General features: G+C 37.4%; 1 protein-coding gene and 1 pseudogene across 4 annotated transcripts in view; one reads left to right on the top strand and one right to left on the bottom strand.

Moving 5' to 3' along the window:
• Positions 1-13,403, top strand: part of CFAP206 (cilia and flagella associated protein 206) — a 50,403-nt gene extending 37,000 nt beyond the window's left edge. For 2 of the 3 annotated variants that reach the window (XM_032275301.1, XM_032275302.1), the window contains exons 12-13: positions 10,009-10,152; positions 12,962-13,403. In XM_032275301.1, coding sequence (XP_032131192.1) covers positions 10,009-10,152; positions 12,962-13,192 — 375 coding nt within the window. In that variant the 3' untranslated portion in view covers positions 13,193-13,403. The remainder of the gene's footprint in view (positions 1-10,008; positions 10,153-12,961) is intronic. The other variant, XM_032275303.1, reaches the window with a different exon arrangement.
• A 2,386-nt stretch (positions 13,404-15,789) lies between these two features.
• Positions 15,790-16,806, bottom strand: LOC116549613 (annotated as a pseudogene). Its single transcript, XR_004267965.1, has one exon. The product of XR_004267965.1 is annotated as a ribosome biogenesis protein NSA2 homolog pseudogene (transcript).
• Between the last annotated feature and the right edge of the window lie 994 nt (positions 16,807-17,800).

Raw genomic sequence — 17,800 nt, 5'->3', positions numbered from 1 at the left:
TTCCTCTCTCTCTCTTTCTCAAGAAGTAAAAGTTGAACTTGAGACTGGAAATAGAGGTAGATACAATTCAGTCTGTTGTAGTCTCTTGTTTCACCATTAGAGTATAGTGAGCACTAGCTGAAGTTGCAGTCCGTACTGTGTAAGACTGTAGATGTCATTATATTCTTCACTTTTGTCTTATCTTACTACATTGACAAGCAACCTTAGTATAATATTAAATAGTGGTAGTGAAAGTTGGCACTTTTGTCTTCTTATCCCCCAAAAGAATATTTTTGATTTTCTAAATTCTTTTTTTTTAAATTATACTTTAAGTTCTGGGATACATGTACAAAATGTGCAGGTTTGTTACATAGGTATACACATGCCATAGTGGTTTGCTGCATCTATCACCACATCATCTACACTAGGTATTTTTCCTAATGCTATACCTCTGCTATATCCCCACCCCCTGTTATCCCTCCCCTAGCCCCCTACCCCTTGACAGGCCCTGGTATGTGATGTTCCCCTCCCTGTGTCCATGTGTTCTCATTGTTCAACACCCACTTATGAGTGAGACCACGCGGTGTTTGGTTTTCTGCTCCTGTGTCAGTTTGCTAGAATGATAGTTTCCAGCTTTCTCCATGTCTCTGCAAAGGATATGAACTCATCCTTTTTTATAGCTGCATAGTATTCCATGGTGTATATGTGCCACATTTTCTTTATCTTAGTCTATCATTGATGAACATTTGGGTTGGTTCCAAGTATTTGCTATGGTGAATGGTGCCACAACAAACATACATGTGCATGTGTCATTATAATAAAATGATGTATAATCCTTTGGGTATATACCCAGTAATGGGATTGCTGGGTCAAATAGTATTTCTATTTCTAGATCCTTGAGGAGTTGCCACACTATCTTCCACAATGGTTGCAATAATTTACACTCCCACCAACACTGTAAAAGCATCCCTATTTCTCCACATCCTCTCTAGCATCTGTTGTCTCCTGATTTTTTTAATGATTGCCATTTTAATTGGCGTGAGATGGTATCTCAATGTGGTTTTGATTTGCATTTCTCTAATGACCAGTGATGATGAGTTTTTTTTCCTTATGGTTGTTGGCTCCATAAATGTCTTCTTTTGAGAAGTGTCTGTTCATATCCTTCACCCACTTTTTGATGGGGTTGTTTTTTCTTGTAAAATTGTTTAAGTTGTTTGTAGATTCTGGATATTAGCCCTTTGTCAGGTGGGTAGATTGCAAAAATATTTTTCCTTTCTGTTGGTTGCTGGTTCACTCTAATGATAGTTTCTTTTGCTGTGCAGAAGCTCTTAAGTTTAATTAGATCCCATTTGTCTATTTTCGCTTTTGTTGCCATTGCTTTTAGTGTTTTAGTCATGAAATTCTTGCCCATGCCTATGTCCTGAACAGTATTGCCTACGTTTTCTTCTAGGGTTTCTATGGTGTTGGGTCTTATGTTTAAATCTTTAATCCGTCTGGAGGCAATTTTTGAATAAGGTGTAAGGAAAGGATCCAGTTTCAGCTTTCTGCATATGGCTAGCCAGTTTTTCCAACACCATATATTAAATAGGGAATCTCTTCCCCATTGCTTGTTTTTGTCAGGTTTGTCAAAGATCACATCTTTGTAGATGTATGGCATTCTTTCTGAGGCCTCTGTTCTGTTCCATTGGTCTATATGTCTGTTTTGGTAATGGTACCATGCCGTTTTGATTACTGTAGCCATGTAGTATAGTTTGAAGTCAGGTAGCATGATGCCTTGAGCTTTGTTTTTTTTTTTTTGCTTAGGATTGTCTTGGCTATGTGAGTTCCTTTTTGGTTCCATATGAAGTTTAAGGTGTTTTTTTCCAATTCTGTGAGGAAAGTCAATGGTAGCTTGATGGGGATAGCATTGAATCTATAAATTATTTTGGGCAGTATGGCCATTTTCATGATATAGATTCTTCCTAACCATGAGCGAATGTTTTTCCATCTGTTTGTGTCCTCTCCTATTTACAAAGAAGTGCTTTGTAGTTCTCCTTGGAGAGGTCCTTCACATCCCTTGTTAGTTGTATTCCTAGGTATTTTATTCTCTTTGTAGCAATTGTGAATGGCAGTTCACTCATGATTTGGCTCTCTGTTTGTCTGTTATTGGTGTTTAGGAAGGCTTGTGATTTTTGCACATTGATTTTGTATCCTGAGACTTTGCTGAAGTTGCTTATCACCTTAAGAAGCTTTTGGGCTGAGACACTGGGGTTTCTAGATCTAGGATCATGTCGTCTGGAAACAGACAGTTTTACTTCCCCTCTTCCTGTTTGAATATCCTTTATTTCTTTCTCTTGCCTGACTGCCCTGGCCAGAACTTCCAATACTATGTTGAATAGGAGTGGTGAGAGAGGGCATCCTTGTCTTGTGCTGGTTTTCAAAGAGAATGCTTCCAGCTTTGCCCATTCAGTATATTGGCTGTAGGTTTGTCATAAATGGATTTTGAGTTATCCATTTATGGAACATACCTCTTGTTATTTTGAGGTATGTTCCATCAGTACCTAGTTTATTGAGAAATTTAACATGAAAAGATGTTACATTTTACGGAAGACCTTTTCTGCATCTATTGAGATAATTATGTGGTTTTTTTCTTTTGTTCTGTTTATGTGATGAATTATGTTTATTGATTTGCATATGTTGAACCTGCCTTGAATCCTGGGGATGAAGCCGACTTGATCATGGTGGATAAGCTTTTTGATGATGAGCTGCTGTATCCAGTTTGCCAATATTTTATTGAGAATTTTTGCATCAATGTTAATTAGGGATATTGGCCTATACTGTTTTTTTGTTTGTTTGTTTGTTTGTTTTTTTAATCTCTGCCAGGTTTTGGTATCAGGATGATACTGGCCTCAAAAAATAAGTTAGGGAGGAGTCCCTTCTTTTCAGTTGTTTGGAAGAATATCAGAAGAAATGGTACCAGTTTCTCTTTATACCTCTGGTAGAATTCAGCTGCAAATCTGTGTGGTCCTGGGCTTTTTTTTTTTGGTTAGTAGGCTATTTATGACTGCTTCAATTTCAGAACTTGTTATTAGTCTATTCAGGGATCCAGCTTCTTCCTGGTTCAGTCTTGGGAGGGTGTTTATGTCCAGGAATTTATCCATTTCTTCTAGATTTTCTTTTTTTTTTTTTTAAATTATACTTACATGTACAGAACGTGCAGGTTTGTTACATAGGTATACACGTGTCATGTTGGTTTGCTGCACCCATCAACCTATCATCTACACTAGGTATTTCTCTGAATGCTATCCCTCCCCTAGTCCCTCACCCCCTGACATACCTTGGTGTGTGATGTTCCCCTCCCTGTATCCATGGGTTCTCATTGTTCAGCTCCCACTTACAGTGAGAACATGCAGTGTTTGGTTTTTTTGTGATCATAGCCTAGCCCACTGCAGCCTCAAACTCCTGGCTTCAAGCAATCCGCCTGCTTGGCCTCCCAATTAGCTGGGACTATAGACACATGCCACTGTGCCTGGCTTTAGAATCTCTTTTTAACTTGAGTTTTCATGGGCCCTTTTCTTAATTTAAAAATGTTTTTATTGTTACATAATTATTGTACATATTTGTGGAGCACATGTGATATTTTGATACATGTATACAAGGTATAATGATCAAATCAGGGTAACTGGCATATCCATCACCTCAAATGTTTACTACTTCTTTGTGTTGGGAACATTCAGAATCCACTCCTTTAGCTATTTTGAAATACAAAATAAATTATTGTTAACTATAGTTGCCCTACTGTGCCCTGGTGCACTAGAACTTATTCCTCCTATCTAACTGTAATTTTGTACCCATTAGCTAACCTCTCCCCATCCACTTCCCTTCCCAGCCTCTGGTAACCACTATTCTACTCCCTACTTATATGGGCATAATCTATGGGATCAACGTTTTTAGCTCTTACATGAGGGAAACAGGTGGTATTTGTCTTTCTGTGCCTTATTTCATTTAATATAATGTCCTCCAGTTCAATCCATGTTCCTGCAAATGAGAGGATTTCATTCTTTTTATGCTTGAATAATATTCTATGGTATATATATATACCACATTTTCTTTATTCTCCTGTTGGTGCACACTTTGGTTGTTTCCATATCTTGACTATTGGAGTAGTACTGTGATAAACATAGGAGTGCAGATATCTCTTTGACACACTAATTTCCTTTCCTTTGGATATATGCCCAGCAGTGGGATTACTGGATCATATGGTATTCTTACTTTTAGTCTTTTTGAGGAACCTTCATACTCTTTTCCCTAATGACTTGCATTCCCATCAAACTTGCATTCCCAGTGTGTAAGAGTTCCTTTCTCCACATTCGCACCAGTATTTGTTGTTTTTTGTCTTTTTTATAACAGACTTTTTCTTTTCTTTTTTTTTTTTTTTTTTTTTTTTTGAGACAGAGTCTCCCTCTGTCACAAGGCTAGAGTGCAGTGTTGCAATCTCAGCTCTCTGCAACTTCCGCCTCCCAGGTTCAAGTGATTCTCCTGTCTCAGCCTTCCAAGTAGCTGGGACTACAGGTGTGCACAACCACGCCCAACTAATTTTTGTATTTTTAGTAGAGACATGGTTTTACTATCTTGGCCAGGATGGTCTTGATCTCTTGACCTCATGATCTACTCGCCTCAGCCTCCCAAAGTGCTGGGATTACAGGCATGAGCCACCATGCCTGGCCTATAATAGGCATTTTAACTGGGCTGAGATGATAGCTGATTGTGCATTTCCCTGATAATTAGTGACATCGAGTATATTCTTATATACCTGTTGGCCATTTGTATATTTTATTCTAAGAAATATCTCCTTAGATCATCTGCCCATTTTAAAATTAGATTATTTGTTGTTTTTTGTTTTGTTTTTGCTGAGCTGAGTTCCTTGTAAGTTCTGGATATTAATTCCTTAATGGTGAGTTTGCAAATATTTTCTCCCATTCTGTAGGTTGTCTCTTTTCTCTGTTGATTGTTTCTTTCGCTGTGCAGAAGCTTTCTAGTTTGATATAATCCAGTTTTTCTAATTTTGCATTTGTTGCCTGGGCTTTTTAGGTCTTATCCAAAAGATCTTTGCCCAGACCAATGCCCTGAAGCACCTCTCCTATGTTTTCTTCCAGTAGTTTCATAATTTGGGTTTTTATATTTAAATCTTTAATGCATTTCAAGTTGATTTTTGCATATAGTGAGAGATAGGGGTCTAGTTTCATTCTTCTGTATATGGATATCCAGTTTTCCCAGCACCATTTATTGAGGAGACTGTCCTTTCCCTAATGTATGCTTTTATCACCTTTGTTGAAAATCAGTTGGCTGTAAATGTGTGGATTAATTTCTGGGTTCTGTATTCTATTCTATTGGTCACTATATGTTTTTTTGCCAATGCCATGCTCTTTTGGTTACTCTAGTTTTGTAGCATATTTTGAAGTCAGATAGTGTGATGCCTCCAGCTTTGTTGTCTTTGCTCAGGATTGCTTGGCTGGTCTTGGACTTTTGTGGTTACACATGAATTTTAGGATTGTTTTTTATTTCTTGAAGAATGTAATTGGTAGTATGATAAGGATTATGTTGAATTTGTAGATCTCTTTGGGTAGTATCATGTGACTTTTAAATGTACCATTTCTTTGTAAATGTGTATATATATTTCCTTTGAATAAAAATTGTGTGTGTGTGTGTGTGTGTGTGTGTGTGTGTGTGTGTGTGTAATTTTGGAGCTATGAGATAGCCACTTATCACAAAAAGTCTCAAAGCTACCTACGGCCAAAAAAAAAAAAAATGGTATGTTTCACTCTTCAAATTACCATGAGGTTGAGAGGCAGAGCAAGATGGCAGAACAGAACCCTCCAGTGATCATCGCCCCATAGAAACATCAAATCAAATATCTACACAAGAAAGCACCTCCATAAAAGAACTAAAAATCAGGAGAGCAATCTCAATACCCTTTTAAAATATCATATCAAGGAAAGAGGTACTGAAGAGGGTAGGAAATACAGTCTTTAATTGCCCATAGTACGCCTTCCCCATGCCCCAGTAGTGGTCATGTGGCATAGGCAGAGAATCTGTGAATTTGGTGGAGGGAGAGCAAAGTGATTGTTGGGACTTTGTATTGAAATTCAGTGCTGCCCTGTCACAGCATAAAGCAGTGCAGGGCAGAATTCAGCCAGTGCCCATGGAGGGAGCATTTAGACCAGCCCTAGCCAGAGGGGAATTGTTTTCATGATTCAATCTTGGTAGGTTTGATGTGTCTATGAATTCGTTTCTTCTGGGTTTTCCAATTTATTGGCATGTAGTTGCTCATAGCAGCCTCTAATGGTTCTTTGAATTTTTATGGTATCAGTTGTAATGTCTTCTTGATTTTCTATGGGTCTTCTCTCAGGTTTTCTTATCCTGGCTAAAGTGTAACTAGTGACTAACAGTTTGTCTATTTTGGTTATCTTTTTAAAAACTATTTTTTCATTTTATTGATCTTTTATATTTTTTTCATTTCAATATCATTTTTTTTTCTTTTTTTGAGACAGTCTTGCTCTGTCACAGAGGCTGGAGAGCAGTGGTGTGATCTCGGCTTACTGTAACCTCTGCCTCCCAGGTTCAAGCAGTTCTCCTTTCTCAGCCTCCCAAGTGGCTGGGACTACAGGGGCATGCCACCATGGCTGGCTAATTATTTTGTATTTTTAGTATTTCAGAGACGGGGGTTTCACCATGTTGCCCAGGCTGGTTTTGAACTCCTGAGCTCAGGCAATCCCCCTGCCTCAGCCTCCCAAAGTGCTAGGATTACAGAAGTGAGCCACTGTGCCTGGTCTCAATATCATTTATTTCTGCTCTGATCTATATTATTTCTTTTCATCTACTAATTTTGGGTAGAAAGATCTCTATGAAGAAAACTATAAAACATTCATAAAAGAAATTGAAGAAGACACAAAAAACGGAAAGATTCCATATTAATGGACTGGAAAAATCAGTATTGTTAAAATGCTCATACTATTCAAGCATCTACAGATTCAGTGAAATCCCTATCAAAATACCAATGACATTCTGTAAGAAATAGAAAAAATGACCTTACAACTTATATGGAACCACAAAAGACCCTGAATAGCCAAAACCATCTTAAGCAAAAAGAACAAAACTGGAGGAATCACATTACCTAACTTCAAATTATACTACAGAGCTATAGAAAACAAAATAGCACGGTACTGGCATAAAAGCAAGACACATAGACCAATGGAACAGAATAGATAACCCAGAAATAAATCCAAACATCTACTGTGAACTCATTTTAAACAAAAGTGCTAAGAATATACATTGGGGAAAGGACAGTCTCTTCAATAAATGTTGCTGGGAAAACAATATCCATTTGCAGAAGAATGAAACTAGATCTATCTCTTGCCATATACAAGAATCAAATCAAAGTCAATTAAAAACTTAAATCTGAGACCTCAAACTATGGAACTATTAATACTACAAGAAAACATTGGGGAAAATCTTCAGGACATTGGACTGGACAAAGATTTTTTGAGTAATTCCTCACCAGCACAGACAAGCAAAGCAAAAATGGACAAATGTGATCACACCAAGTTAAAAAGCTTCTGCACAGCAAAGGAAACAATCAGCAAAGAGACAACCCACAGAATATATTTGTAAACTATCCATCTGATAAGGGACTAATAACCAGAATACATAAGTCCCTCAAACAACTCAATTAGGAAAGAATCTAGTAATCCAACTGAAAAAATGGGCAAGAGATAGACATTTCTCAAAAGAAGATATACATATGGCAAATAGAGATATGAAAAGGAGCTCGGATCACTGATCATCAGAAAAATGCAAATTAAAACTACATTGAGATATCATCCCACCCCAGTTAAAATGGCTTATATCATAAAGGCAGGCAATAACAAATGCTGGTGAGAATATGGAGAAAGGGAACACTAGTACACTCCAGGCCAACATGGTGAAACCCTGTCTCTACTAAAAATACAAAAATTAGCTGGGCGTGGTGGTCTGCATCTGTAATCCCAGCTACTTGGGAGGCAGAGGCCAGAGAATCGCTTGAGCCTAGGAGGCGGAAGTTGCAGTGAGCCAAGATCACAACAGTGCACTCCAACCTGGCAACAGAGTGAGACTCCATCTCACAAAAAGAAACAAAATTATGAGGGGAAAATTTACAACAAAAAATTTGAGTAATTTTTTTGTAAATTAGAAAAAATGCCATTCATTTTACTCTGAATTCAAAACTGTTCCATTTTTTTGTCCTTAAGATGAAATCCAAATTTGGAGGACTGGCATTCGAGGTATACATGTCTTTTTATCCTTCTATTTCTACTGATTCCCTCCATGACCTCTCTGTCAGAAAAATTGTGTGTTATATACTGGTCTTAAACTTGTTCTATATGCTCTAGTCTTCTATTTGTTAAAAGATAGTTTTCAAAAATGGGTAAAATTATTATTGTCATGCAGATATGCAGGTATTAAAATGAACATGTATTGAAGAGTGTAATCTATTTATTAATCAATGAGGGGACCAGGTAGATGTTACAACAAATTCAAAAGAGAATCCTAAGAACAGACACATTTATAGATCAGGAATATTCAAATGAATGTGTAAATGGAGGCAACACTGATTTTTTTCACATGGGGAAAGGGAAGTCAGTTGAACTTCTACACACAGGATAGACTGCATGTCTATAGACAGAAATTATTTGGTCTTGCTATCACTCATTTATAATGTACAGAGTTGTAAGATAGCCCAAGGACAGTGAAAGGCTAGAATCAGATGACTGGCAAGGTATTTTATGTAGATAATACATAGTTTTCCACTAAAGCGTAATTTTTTCCCATCCAGCTGGTCTTGTTTCTTCCTGTCTTTCTGGATATTTAATTCCCAGCTGTTCTTCAGTGACTTTTGATATCTGCAGAAATGAGTTTTCTCTCTCTCTTTTTCATGTAGTCCTTACTGTCTTATTATTTACTTTTCGTTTATTTGTATGGTACAGTATTGTTAATTATCGTTTTAGTATTTTTAAAATATACCTAACTGTATCATAATTTTATCATCAGAAATTGTATCATATCAAATGTTAGGCACTCAGTGATTATCTGTTGTTTGGAAAGAATATCTTCTCCCTCCTTTTTACTGTGACCTGAGTTCCTTAAGCCTCTACCACTCCCTTCAACAACATCAACAATGTCATGTCCAGCACTATCATATCTTGTTTGGCCTGGAATTACTGAACTCTTAATATTGGGTTCCCCAGAAGAAAATCAATGTTTTCAACTAAAACCAAAACAAAGCAAAAACCTTGGGTAATAACCTCCTATGTATGCATAGTTTGAGTTTAACATATGTCTTAAAGAGGTTTTGATAGTTTAAATAGATGTGATTTTTACATGATATTTGATAGCTATTTTAAATTTCTATCTATTTTCAACAAGGTATTTATTTATGTTACCAGTTGTGCAAAGCCAGGAGGGCTATTTGACTTGGGAATGAGGGATGTTTTCTGTTTTCAAAATACACATCCTTTATGTATATTTTAAAAAAACTGTACACCCCATATTCTCACTTATAAGTGGAAGCTAAAAATTGGGGATGCATGGACATAAAGATGGGACCAATAAATAGACACTGAAGACTGCCACAGTGGAAGGAGTGGAGGGGCATAGACTGAAAACTGAACGACTGGATACTGTGCTCACTACGTGGGTGATGGGTTCAATCTTACCACAAATCGCAGCATCATGCAATATACCCTTGTAACAAATCTGCACCTGTGCCCCCTTGAATCTAAAATAAGAGTTCAAAAAAACACTCCCCCAACATTAACAAAATCATGAAGCCATAATTCCCAGAAAAACAATTTAGCTCATTATGTGCTTTTCTGTATTGATATTTACAAGTATATTCCATGTCCAAAAATTCTTGTTTTTTAAGTGTTTTGTCAGTTTTAGCTAAATATTTTAGTTAGCAGTAAATAATGTTTACTTTTTACAAGCACTAATTACAAAACTTCATTTCTTTAGATGAGAGAGGCTGACAAACATTATATAAAACCAATTTCAAAAAGTGAAAGTAGCACACAGACGGATACACACATATTGCCACCAACAATTGTGAGAACATATGAGTGGAATGAATGGGAATTAAGAAGAAAAGCTATAAAACTGGTTTGTAACAATATTTTCTAAAATTATTTACAGGTTGGGAAATTTTAATCTGTTGTTACTTATAGAGTTGGTAAATTATTTATGTAAAATAATGAGTTTTATACAATTATTTGCTAACAAAAATATAATTTATAATTCGTTAGGTTTACATTATAAGATTGTCTTCTAATTTTAAGCATATATAGAACAATGATAATTATCTATCTAGCTATCTATCAGTTTTAAAACTTGGTGCTAGTATTTAAAGCACTCCCAACTTCCTTTAATCATTGAAGGTATATTCTTTTTTGTTTGTTTTTTGGAGCTTGTCTATTAAATCATAGATATTTTCCCCTCAACAACATATTATTTCCAGACCCTGGGCACTCTCATCCTTCTGATTCTCAGTCAGCTCAATTACAATATAGATAACCTGCCCTTAAAGCCTGTCTTTGAAACTCATCCCTGTCCAACTCAGTGAAATTCCCCCCATCAAACCCTCTTTATGGTATCTTATCATTTTAAACAACAAATATTTATAGCATGAAATAAATAAAATCTTTTATGTCTGTAGCCCCTTTATAGTATATTTTATCCATCTATTTAACTGAAAGCAGGTGTGGAAATAATGCTTACCCAAATGAGAACAAAGAGAGGCTATTGATCTAGAGCTTGCTATAGCAAAGGAGTCAGACACTGTCACTTGTGTTTGGTACACTCAAAGCACTCAGGGGAGTGGGAAAGCTTTATAGTCAGAAAAGGGGGAAGCCTTCAGGTGTTCTCTGATTGTAGGCTGTTAGCATGAGAAAGCCAGAGGCAGGCTAACTAGAAGCAGGACATTTTATTTGATTGATTTGGTGAGCATATCTCAGTTTCTCTGGTTGGTCCTGAGTTGGAGGAGAAGGGGTAAAAAAAATAGAGAAGCTGGCTACTCCTCAACATTCTGGGTTGATTGCTATAGCTAGAGGTTGAGATTGGCTTTCCCGACTGGTTGATGCAGAGGTTGCAAGTAAAAGAGTTCTGTTGTCATATATGGTCTAGCCTTTGTGCATTTGTGCATTCAGTCTCTCACAGGCTTCCCACTGACCACATTATTTCCTTTGCTACTCACTCTGGTGGCAGCTTTTCAGTTCCCTGGATGAGAAAGTATCAGTTTCCCCATATATCTTCCAGATACATCACTTTTACATTAGTATTCCTTCCTATCAGTTACTCTTCTGTAGTTCATGAAATGCCCAATCCCAATATTATTTTCTATTATCTACTAAACTCACTTGAGTTCATCAGACTTATTGGGTAACATATATATCCCACTACTTTGTTCTTCAGGCGCTGTCTAGCAAGTGATATTGTTACAATAAAAATATTTCAGTACCTCCTTGTAAGTGATATAACAGAAGTGAAATGAAAATTCTCCTAAATTAACATAGGTGATATTTTAAGTTGCTTTTGAGATACAAATAGGCAAAGAGGAGGAGGGAAGTGATGGCTGGATAGGATTCAAGAGATAGAGGTTACAATATAGGTATGGACTGGAAATGTTAAGAGAATGGGGTATTCAGGGGTCTGAACTTCATACTGACTGAACCCTCTCTTCCTCAATCTCCACTTGATTCTGACTCTTACTTTGGGCCTTATTATTCCCTAGGACTGTACTGTATTGAATGCCAGCTCCCTAAGTGTCACCTACCCAACCTTTGGATAAGACAAAGCTGAGTTTATTGCTTACAGCCTAAGGGAAAACGCCACCTCAGCAGTGCTTTGGCAGTGTCTCAGAAGAGGAACTGCAAAGTCAGAATTTATTGAGAATTTGAAGTTTGCTATGGCAGGTCTTCCAATGACTGAGGTGGATTGGGGGTAGGATGGAGCTTTCAATCTGATTGGGTAAGGGTCATGAAAAAGCAGTCCAGCATTGGCGGGAATAGCAAGATTTTTTGAAGCAAGGGATGCAGACTCTTTGGACTGAAACTGTGTGTTGATGCTGACTACTGAAGAGTTGACACATCTTTCAGGTAGTACTGTAATGAGCAATCAAATTATTTGCTTAGGCAAGAGTCTCTTGGAATAGTAAAATTATGCTAATGAAGACAATGGAATAGTGAAGTCATATTAATGTGGACAATAAGCAGGGTGGTGGGGAGTAGGTTCTCAGTCACCTCTGGCATCTCAAACTCTGAAATGTTTCCTCTAATTCCAGGTGTCTCCTTCTTCACTCACATGTTCACATGCCTTCTGAGTTTTTTCTTGGTCTTTACTATAACCGCAGCAACTTATTCTCCTTTTCATAAGTTCCTCCTTGCTTTCCAGCCTGAGTAATCTGTTTAACCTCATGTTTACTAGTAATCCATAAAGGGAGTAAGCAAAATGTAGAATACAGTAAAATATAAATGGAAAACATCAGACCTTTTTATGTTAAAAATCTAGGGCAAAGTCCATTTTTAAAAGATAATACCGTATAAATCTTAACTTTTTGTCAAAAAGAAACAAAACAATTATAGTGGAAAAATCTAAGTTATATGAATCTCAAAGTATAATAATGAAATAATTAGATTATATTAACACATAACTGATAGAGCTCCCTGTAATTTTGAATCTGTATTTTTTAGGGTCAATTTTCAACGTTTTACATATTTTTCCACTTCTTGGTATGGCATATTTAATTTTCTATTGTGTTCTAGATTTTCTAGTGTTTTATTAAAATGCTATGTTATAGAATTAATTTCTTTGTGGATTGAAGACAAAAATAGGCAGATATTAACAGGTATCTGATAATATTTTATGGTATTTGTTCTTTAGAGAAATGTCAATTCCTGTATTTGTTTCTCTTTAGGCTAATTTGCGCCAGAAAGTTACTCACTCGGTACAAACCGATCTTAGTCACTTGAGAAGAGAAAATTGTTCCCAGGTGTACCCTTCAAAGAACACTAGCACCCAGTCCACGAAGGAGGACAGCACTGGAGTGCCCAGACCTCAGATTTACTTGGCTGGTCTTCGTGGAGGAAAGAGCAAAATCACTGATGGGGTCAAGGTGAACTTAACTAGAGAGGTTGATGAAAAGTAATTAGAGACAACGTTTTAAAAGTAGATGCTACTCAATTATGAACAATAGCAAGTACTTGAAGGCATTTTTACATCTATGAAAATTAATTTTGTAAAGGTGGCACATTGGTTGTGTGACTGTTTATTGAACTCCCACATTTTATCAAACTGTTTTCTGTAACACATTTTTCATTCTGCTCAAGTTGAAAAATAAAACTGTCCATTTATCTTTTGTTAGAAAAAAGTTTGCCAGCGTTAAGATTGAAATTATGATATCGTTTAGATATAAATATATTATAAGATTATTACTGGAATAGAAGCCTATTTCTAAAACCATATTTAAGGTTAAACATTATTACAAACTTAAAACCTAATCAGTATTTTCAGCTTTATTATCTATTAAATGTCAACATAGATTAAATTGATATGTAATAAAACCTTACTAATTTTGAACAATTGGAGCAGAGGTCCACATGATATTTGTGGTTTTCTCTCTTTTTTTGAGACAGGGTCTTGCTCTGTCACCTAGGCTGGAATGCAGTGGTACAATCACAGCTCACCACAGCCTCAAACTCCTGGGCTAAAGCAATCCTCCTACCTCAGCCTCCTAAATAGCTGAGACCACAGGCATGTGTTACCACACCTGACTAATTTTTAAAACAATTTTCTGTAGAGACAAGTTTTCACCCTGTTGCCATGGTGAGTCTTGAACTCCTCAAAAATAAGAAGTCAGAATATCTGCTTTGTTAGCAGATATTCTTCTTTTAAGATTTCTTCTTTTATGAAGGGCCAGAAGTAGTAGCTTTGCCCATTCACAAGGCAGGCACTTCCAATCCTCCGTTGTCTAATCCAGTTCCTGCTGCCTAATGGGCCACATCACTCCTTTGTCTTATTTGCTTGACCACATAGGCGGCTGTGTTTAAAGCTCCCATGAATTCCTGATAGCCATATTTTAGAGCTGTGGTTTTGTTACTCTCTTATATACTTCTAATACCAATTCATGAATAATAAAGCTTCTAGGAAGGGCTGTTCAACTTGCTTTAGTAGCTAGGAGGTCATTTGTATTTGGCATATTTTTTCTGCTCAGGTGACTTTTACTAAGGCATTTGTATAATTTGGTTTCTATGTAGCTTAAATATTTTTGTTTGTTTGTTTTTGATATGGAGTCTTGCTCTGTTGCCCAGGCCAGACTACAGTGGTGTGATCTTGGCTCACTACAATCTCTGTCTCCTGGATTCAAGGGATTCTCCTGCTTCAGCCTCCCAAGTAGCTGGGATTTTAGACATGCACCACCACATCCAGCCAATTTTTGTGTTTTTAGTAGAGATGGGGTTTTGTGATGTTGGCCAGGCTTGTCTTGAACTCCTGACCTCAACTGATCTGCCCACCTAGGCCTCCCAAAGTGCTGGGATTACAGGTATGAGCCACTGTGCCCAGCTGCTTAAATGTTATTTATACTATGAATATGCTTTGAAGTTCATTTTCTACATGTAAACTTCAAAAAACCCTACTTTTAGGTTTTCTTGATTTTCATACCTGTAATTTACAAACGGTATTTAAGATAGACTGGCTGGCTGTTAAGGCAGGGCCCGCAGAAGTGGAGTGATACTAAAATTTACAAATTCAGGAATGTCATTTTATCTGTTCCGTTAACCCTTATTTGATTCTACAAGATTCCTAAACACAGAAAAGGATGGCTGTAAGCTGCAATTTGGGCTTATCAAGTTAAGGTTGGAAGTAGAATGGCCAAGTGAATAAAAATACCAGATCCAATTTGAAAAGATAATCTTATTTTTTTCTTTTTCCTTTTTTTTTTTTCCTGCCAAGAGGTCATAATTTTTTTTTTTTTATTGTACTTTAAGTTCTGGGTTATATGTGCAGAAAGTGCAGCTTTGTTACATAGGTATACACGTGACTTGGTGGTTTGCTGCATCCATCACCCCCCCCCCCCCCGTCATCTACATTAGGTATTTCTACTAATGTTATCCCTCCTCAATCCACCTACCCCCTGCTATCCCTCCCCTAACCCCCCATCCCCCAGCAGGCCCCAGTGTGTGATGTTCCCCTCCCTGTGTCCTTGTGTTCTCATTGTTTAGCACCCACTTATGAGTGAGAACATGTGGTGTTTGGTTTTCTGTTCGTGTGTCAGCTTGCTGAGAATGACGGTTTCCAGCTTCATCCATGTCCCTGCAAAGGACATGAACTCATCCTTTTTTTATGACTACATTCCATGGTGTATATGTGCCACATTTTCCTTATCTAGTCTACCTTTGATGGGCATTTGGATTGGTTCCAAGTCTTTGCTATTGTAAACATTGCCACAGTAAACGTAAGTGTGCATGTGTCTTTATAACAGAATGTTTTATAATCCTTTGGGTATATACCCAGTAATGGGATTGCTGGGTCAAATGGTATTTCTAGATTCTTGAGGAATCTCCACACCACTGTCTTCCACAATGGTTTAACTAATTTAGACTCCTACCAATAGTGTAAAAGCGTTCCTATTTCTCCACATGCTGTCCAGCATCTGTTGTCTCCTGATTTTTTATGTTGATTTTTTTGCTTTTATTCAATCAATTTCATTAACCATGGGGGTCTAAGATTTAAAAATAAAGACCGTTTATACAACTGAACCATTTTAATGTTTACAATTTAATAAATCTCTTGATTGCAGACATGTATGGCTGTTTGGTAGTATTCAGTAACATTACAGTAATGGCAGTTTTTCCAATTCATGTGTAGTCCTCAATAATTATATATTAAATTGCTGTCAAACCAGTAAAACTGCATTTATACATCCATTTTCAGGATTGTTTGTAACCTGGGCAAACTTCCCCCAAATAACTTTGCCTTCTTGTGTCACAAGGCCCAATTTGCTCACATTTACCTCAATGACAGTACCTTTGGTAATAACAGCCAAAGTTGTATACAGTGGGGATGAGGGATTCTTTACACCAAGTAGTGGTAGGCAAAAGGTGACTTTCAGTTCAGGATGTGTCACATGGGCTTTCTCGAAACGCAAGCCCATTGGCCTGAAGAATCTTTCATATTTAGGTGGTTTCCTTGTAAAGCCATCTCCAACAAAGCAGACTTTAGTAACCATCCTCTTCCATGCCGTCTTTCTCTTTCCTGTTCGAATAACTTTTAATACTTCTGTTTCTTCCTGGGTACGGACTTTAGGCAAAGGGACTTCCCATTTTCCCGCCGTCTCTTTTCGTTTCTGTTTAATCATATTGGAAAGTACTTTAGCTCGAGATTGTCCCTGTCTGTCCAGTAGATAGGCAGGTCCTGCTCCCTGTGGAGTCTTTTCATCATTCTTTTGTTTGGTATTTCTCTTTTCAAGCATCCTGATAGTCTTTTTTTCATTTGTATTTTCTTAGCGTGGTGCTGTTTATGGTAAAGCTTAGCCTTCAGACTAATCATTGTCTTTGCCTTCTTCGAACATTCATGAGCCTCTCGACTTTCCTTCTTTCTCTTTTCTCATGGTAATCCAGATGGTATCCATAGCATTTATGGTGTAATTCAATATATTCATTCTGTGGCATGGTGACGGCTGTAGAGCCACCACAAGCGGACCCTGGGGTGTGAAAACGCTCCTAATTTTCGGGTCTGAGAGACCCACGAGCCGACACCACGCAAGCCACGACAGGAAAGCTGTTGTCTCCTGATTTTTTAATGATCGCCATTCTAACTGGCATGAGATGGTATCTCAATGTGGTTTTGATTTGCATTTCTCTAATGACCAATGATGATGAGCTTTTTTTCTTATGTTTGTTGGCTGCATAAATGTCTTCTTTTAAAAGCACCTGTTCATATCCTTCACTCACTTTTTGATGGGGTTGTTTTTTTCTTGTAAATTTATTTAAGTTCTGAAAAGCCAATCTTTTTTTTTTTTTTTTTTTTTTTTGAGACGGAGTCTTGCTCTGTCGCCAGGCTGGAGTGCAGTGGCGCAATCTCGGCTCACTGCAACCTCCGCCTTCTGGGTTCAAGCAATTCTTCTGCCTCAGCCTCCCGAGTAGCTGGGACTACAGGCGCGTGCCACCACACCTGGCTAATTTTTGTATTTTTAGTAGAGACGGGTTTCATCAAAAGCCAATCTTAATATCAGACAGTCACCTGGTAAGTACAACAGAATAAAGAGCTATATCCAACGGAAAACTCATCCTCTCCCTGGACCTCCACCATCTATTCAAGCCCCATCCTTCTGAAGATTTCCAACCTATGCTGAATTTAATGTCTGATGGTCACCCCCATTTCAGCAGGTTACAGATCAAAATAACTTTCTCTGCCAAACTTGTTTCTTTCTCTTTATTTTCTTCTATGTTCAAAGACATCACCGCCTTACTCAGTAGCATCAGTTAAAAACTTCTTGTCTTTCTCCCTCTACATTTAACTAGCCTTCAAGCCCTGTTCATTTGACTTGAATTGTCTTGGAAATTCATGTCTTCCTATTCTCACCTTCCCTACAGGACTTTGTCTTACTGCCTGGGTCACTGCTGCTTCCATTTTTTATATGGTTCATCAGGATGTTTTCTCATCCATAAATCTGATCATGTCATCTGGCCTTCTCTTCCCCCCAGCCTTTTCCTCAGTTGCTTAAAACTTACCAGTTTATGCCTGTAATCCCAGC

This window comes from Sapajus apella, unplaced genomic scaffold (assembly GCF_009761245.1).
Source record: "Sapajus apella isolate SASKATOON/1434 unplaced genomic scaffold, GSC_monkey_1.0 scaffold6, whole genome shotgun sequence".
NCBI lineage: Eukaryota > Metazoa > Chordata > Mammalia > Primates > Cebidae > Sapajus > Sapajus apella.
The sequence above is the reverse complement of the archived record's forward strand: the minus strand, read 5'-3'. Positions and strand labels throughout refer to the sequence as shown.